Source organism: Triturus cristatus, chromosome 11 (assembly GCF_964204655.1).
Source record: "Triturus cristatus chromosome 11, aTriCri1.1, whole genome shotgun sequence".
NCBI classification, from domain to species: domain Eukaryota; kingdom Metazoa; phylum Chordata; class Amphibia; order Caudata; family Salamandridae; genus Triturus; species Triturus cristatus.
Genome location: NC_140594.1, coordinates 276,391,042 through 276,397,041, shown reverse-complemented (window position 1 = coordinate 276,397,041; position 6,000 = coordinate 276,391,042). Strand labels below are relative to the sequence as shown.

At 43.7% G+C, this 6,000-nt stretch overlaps 1 protein-coding gene across 4 annotated transcripts in view; it reads right to left on the bottom strand.

Moving 5' to 3' along the window:
- Positions 1-2,084: 2,084 nt before the first annotated feature.
- Positions 2,085-6,000, bottom strand: part of PXMP2 (peroxisomal membrane protein 2) — a 148,390-nt gene continuing 144,474 nt past the window's right edge. For all 4 annotated transcript variants that reach the window (XM_085633544.1, XM_085633545.1, XM_085633541.1 and 1 more), the window contains exon 6: positions 2,085-2,477. In XM_085633544.1, coding sequence (XP_085489670.1) covers positions 2,409-2,477 — 69 coding nt within the window. In that variant the 3' untranslated portion in view covers positions 2,085-2,408. The remainder of the gene's footprint in view (positions 2,478-6,000) is intronic.

Here is a 6,000-nt window from a genome sequence, read left to right as displayed (position 1 = left end):
TTGTTGTTTCAGAAGAATATGTTCTCATAGTTTTCAGGTGAGAATACCGCCAGCCACTACATAGTTAAAAAAAAAAGTGCAGCGTCATGTCCAGCATGTCATTGGCTGCAGTGCAAATCAGGAAATGGGCAGCTGTGCTTCTGAGAGAGAAGTGAACTAAAGCGGTCATCTGTATTGGTTTTATTTTTGGGGTACAGTGGCACTGTACCTGCTTCACATCATAACGTTACGGCTGGGTAAGTGTTGTTGTGTAGGGCAGGGATGAGAATGGAAGACTTGAAGGTGTGTTTGAGGGAGGTAAGAACATACCTCACCTAGGTGGGTTTGTAAGTAAAGGGCAAGGCTTAAACATGCATAGTTTGTATTTTAGAAGGCCATGAAGGATGGCGTGTAATCGGTACAGAGCAGAATTCCGCAAATGCTGATAGTAAACTCATGGAAGACAGGCAGTCTCTAAGTGATGAGACAATGTAAGCAGAGCAAAATAGCGTCAAGCAGTGTGGCGGAGTAAGTGCTATGAATACTTTCAAATCATCCCAATGCATCTCGGGCTCAAACAGCCCTTATCGGGGGATTGATTTTAAAAGACGTACGAAGTCTGACCCGTGTCTGAATTGGCACCCAATTAACAATGGAGCCAAGTACACAATGTTTGTAAGTGCGCAGTGGGGTTGACAGTGTACGATGCCCCCAGTGCCAGGACAGAACCAGACTCCTTGGCTCCTGTTTAAAATATTAAATTCAGCAATAGTCTGTGTTCAATATGGCCCTGATTCCTCGGTGTCCTGGTGCCACTGCACCTGCAGCATGAATAGAAACTGCTACCCAGGAAGTGCGGATGCATAGGCTACAGACAGGAGATGGAGGGGTGTGTGAGGGGGCTCTTAAATGAGTAATGATGTGGGGTAGTGCTTGTTACAGAAGCACGTGTATGTGTAATTTGTAGGTTAAAACCCAAGTAGGCATAACATATTTTAATAATCAGGGATGGCGTTGCCGTTGTAACATCTTGTGATTCTGGTCACCTCACTTATCTCTCCATGTCTAAAAAAACACTTACTGCCACTCAGATGGAACATAGGAGGGGCACCAGTGGACTCCATCCGGAGACTGAAGTCAACCGAAAGCAAAGTAAACACCAAGCTCTCTGGAAGACACAGTTTAACATTTGACCACGGTCTCTGAATGCACAGCAAATGTGGCGAGATAAGAACAAGATTTACAGGCCTGTTTACAGAAAGGGAGCTCTTGATAGGAAAGGATACTGGTAAATAAGGTTTTGGCATGAGAGGGAAGTAAGTGAACACCTGGAGAGCCTAAGCCAGCTAATGGAAAGTTAGAAAATGTAAGTTACAAACCACAAAGCCAATGGCGAGCAACGGGCAGCATGCATTCCCAGATAAACATTCTGAAACTCCCAAGATGTCTTTCACATGACACACAGCTGCGCTGTCTGGTAGGCTGCAACCTAAAAAGGAGAGGAATCTGGAGGTAGAAGTTTCCATCAGAAATCTCTCTTGGCACAGGACAATGTTTTTTTCTGCTTTATGTTTGTTAATATAAGTTGCCTTTTGTATAGTTAGGGGTAGGGTGCATCATGAACAACTGTTCCCTATATTTGTAGGCAAGTACAGCTGTGCAGAGCTTGTAAACACAATAAGCATTTGTCCTGCGTTATTTTTAATTGTTTTAGTGCATCTTCATTATCAGTTTTAGAGATACTGAGCAGACTCCTCCACGAATGCATTCTGGGAGATGCTCTGTAAGGTCAAAGTTCCATGTTAAGTAAAACTTATCCTCCCATGTCTGAGGTGCAGTTAAACCATGCAGGTACAAATCATCCTAAGAAACATTCCTTTACTTTGCTTACCCTGGGTACACAAATATATGCTACTGTTCATTTTTTGACATTCTCACGAATCCAGATTTCTTTGCCCCTTCAAGTGGGATTTGTTGTAATGATAAAAACCTGCATTTCAGTTTTGGTGAAGCCCCCCTAATATGAAACATTTCTCTACAAAGAGGCGCGCTTCTGCAGTGACTGGCCAGTCATTTTTGTGATGACTGAAATCTACATGGAGACATTTTAAGAAATTGGTTCTTTTTATTGCCGCCTTCTATGTTAATACATCATTAATTTCCCAAGCATGTGCAAGCATCCCTCAATTGAGACTAACAGTGCGACATTCAGTAATCATTACTGCTGGTCCAGACCGCTCTGGAAGGAAAGTCTTACACAGTGCACCAAAGCCTAACACGTAGCCAATTGGCGTCATTTTCCACCGTCTTGGTTTTTTTCCGCTGCAATGTCCAGTTTAACTACCGCAAAAGACACCCGATCGGCAAAGGTGGCATCATCTTCTGTCTGGGTTCTTGGAGGCACGTGTGATCACATCATCCTGCAGAATTCACTTCTTCATGGAGGAGAGGTAAGCATACCAGAACAATGCCACAAGATTGGCAAACAGCACCCGAAACTGGAAAATAAAGCACACATCCAAATGGAAACAGTCAATAGCAAATTAACTATATTCGCTGCCATCTTTCAACACAGCATCCCATTGCTTAATACAGATATCTACTCTTGCCTTTTCGGTGCTTGTAGAAGAATAGACACACACGCTCCCTGATTGCAGGAGCAATATCAATATATTGATACTGAAAAGCTACATCTCAAGGCTTTTCGGCCCTAATCACAATAAGACAGCCACAGATGGTTTCTTCCATATAAAGTGACTAATAGACATACAAAACATATTAAATAACAATCATGGAAAACATCATTCACAGGCATCGCCATCTTGCAGCTGTGCATTGGTATTGTACTAAGTGCAAATGCATACATTCACAGTCATATACATTGATGGACTGGTAATAATTAGTAAATAAGTGCTTGCTTCTGCTAGTATGCAGAGAGAAGATGGCCAAAATGAGGAGTTGCATGACATTTTCACAACCAAGGGCTCCACCATCAAACATAAGACTAAAGGCCCACTTAAGCATGATGTGAATACACACAAAAAATATTAAAAGAGGTCTGTGGACATAGGGACCATAAAATATAAAGAGATCTTTCACCAGAATTGAATAATGTATGGACAGATAATTAGATGCTGTGGAAATTAGATTCTCTGATTAAACAATGAAGGTTTACATTCTAATAATGAAACAGTGAATAAATATTACCAGTCCACCAGTGTATGACTATTGATACTCATAATTTGCACGTATTGCAATACAAATGCACTGCCCCCAGACAGCAACGCTTGGTGAATGATAGTATGCTTTTCATGTTTATTACTGAATATGTCTTCTATGTCTGTTAGTCACTGTTTATGTGGAAGAAATAACATGTGAATCTCTTATCGTGACCAAGGCCGTCATTGCCGAAATGCATGAATAGAAGGCTGCTCGGCAAGCCATTAATAATTTGTCACTGCATCTGTAGTACTAAAGTGCGCCTGTTTGCTCTCCAAATGTGAAAAAGAAGACACTAAACATGCTCCAATGGGCACTATGCACCAGTAACGCGCACCACCCATGGGAGGCTCGGTAGGAGATGTGCACGATAAGAAGCGATAAGAATATATACATATGTAACCACTGTGTAATAATATATATATTGCACAGTGGCATGTATCGCTGTGTAGTTATTGTTCAGCCGTCCTTTCTAAAGAAGAGTCATTTTAGAATCTGCCTACAACTTTTGACACCATAAATGTATTTGCAAAAAATGTGGCAATCTAGCTAAGCTAAGGTCTGGCATCCCAATTTTCGTGCAGATAAATTAGTGGGGGAAAAGCTAAGGGGAGCAATTTTGATGTTGCTTCATAAATAACTAGATGACTGCACGGGGGGAGGGTAGGGTTTGTCCTATATATATATATATATATCTTCGATTTATGTTGATTGCAAATTTGTAATTTATAAATGTCAACACGATTATTGTTTCTTATATGTGGCAGGTTGCCTCTGGGTCACAGAGCTCTGCAAAATATTTGCTGTTTGACGCAATAAAATTGTTTATAAAAAAATAAATAAAATAGCTAAATGATGTTTCATAAAAAGCTGAATTTTTAGCTTCTAAAATGGGAAAACTAGGTTTTGTAGCCCAAGTGGTATGGGTTTCCACACAGTAGAATCACAAAGCATCAGCCTCTTAGTTGCTGTCCCTGAAACTACAGCATCTGGAGGGTGCACTCAATGCCTGTAGTGTCAAACGTCCCAGAGGTAGAGTCTATGCGACACCCTGCTCCTCATTTTAACCTTTCTGATAGACACAATATGTTTTCTGGTGCAAGAGGCCTTTGTCACCAATATCCTGACCACTGCTCTAGGTGCTTATGACATGTTGCTCACTGACAGTGCTAATCTCGGTTAGATTTTTAAGACACAACCATAATGGTGCGCCTTTTAGCAAGGGTGACTGCCATCCACATGGTGAGTATATGAAACTGCTGAAAGTGGATGCTGATGCTAGTTATGAAGCACAATGATTTTTACCTGAACCTCACTGTGGGGTTGCCTATTGGCACTCATTGGTAAATGTGTCTAAAGGGTCAGAGCTGGGTCTGCTTATTCCTCCTGAGTAGGGATGTATGTTGCACAATAAAATTAAGAGGAATGAGGCCCAGAATTCCAAAGGAATGGGGTGAGTTAATGGATAGGATTTGGTGTATTGTGGAAAAGCAGGGAACATTCTTGGTAACACTACTGATAGAGACGTCTAGCCGCAAATTCCTTATCTTAGAATTATCCCTAGGAATCAGACTGTATCCGGAAATTTTTCGTGAACAGTATCCCTGCACGCCAGTGGGTGGCATATTTCGGCTCCGCGTGGCATCGTCGCTGGACGTGACATGCACGGTGCATATAATGGCACCACTCCAGCGCGCTGACATCAGTTCTTTTTTTCTGCGCCAGTCTGAACAGGTCCGATTCGTACCATTGTCAGGCAACATCTTAGCGAGCTGCATTGGTTACCGTTAAGGGCTAGGGTCACTATTAGGGCCCTGGTAACGGTTCATGCTGCGCTTCATGAGTATGGCCCTCTGTAGCTTAGGAAACGCTTCCAGTTCTATACTCCTAGTAGACATCTGTGTTCCTCCAACATGCTTTTGGCCACCATCCGCAGATTTCGTCTGAAAAGAAGGGGTGGCAGTTCCCTGTCCTATTTGGCAGCTATGGCTTGGAACTCCCTCCCTTTTGACTTGCACATCCTTCAGAACTTCCTTTTTGATTAAGCCGGTTCTGTGTTTGGACTGATCTTTTTCTCTTTTTTTTCCTGTTGATTCTTGGGCTATCGCCGAGACACGCTTGAGTAGCTGTGCGCGTTATAAATCCCGATAACATAACATCCCAAGAGAGCTACCCCTAGTCACGTTTTAACTGCCCTTTTTGACGAAGTCTTTTGAGAAGTTTTTCTCCTGGTGTGACAGGAATGTCATCTACGAACGCTGGCTTACGGCGCCTGTCATCGATCAATGTCGGTGATGGGCCTCCACCTTGTTTGCATCTGGTGCCTCGAGCCCGACCATGACGTGAAGAACTGCGTCGACTGTTGTACGATGAATCCAAAGGCCTTGAGGGAGTGATCCCTCAAACTCCTGGCAGCTAGTAATGTGATGCCACAATAGTCTCCATCCGGGTCGATAGGAAGGGTCAGGGCTCGATCACGGATCCCAAGATCTTCGTCGCTAGCATCTCATATTTGAGCGGCCCATTCCTACCACTGACTGGTTGAGGAGGGGGACCTACTGGTTCCATGCCAGCAGCTCTGGACTTGGCACCAGTGGGGCCCTTGGATGAATCAGGAACGGCAGCGGTCGTACCACCTCGACCCTCCTAGGCACTGGACCCAATGCCGATGCTTCTGGGACCGTCCCCATTCTGATCCCCGACTCCAACAAAGAGCCAAAGGGGCGTCCGGCGCCGACTGGTGCCATGCGTTCTAGGCTGCAGCCTGAGCCCTATTCCTGTGGGCTAGGACTCGAGGAGTAG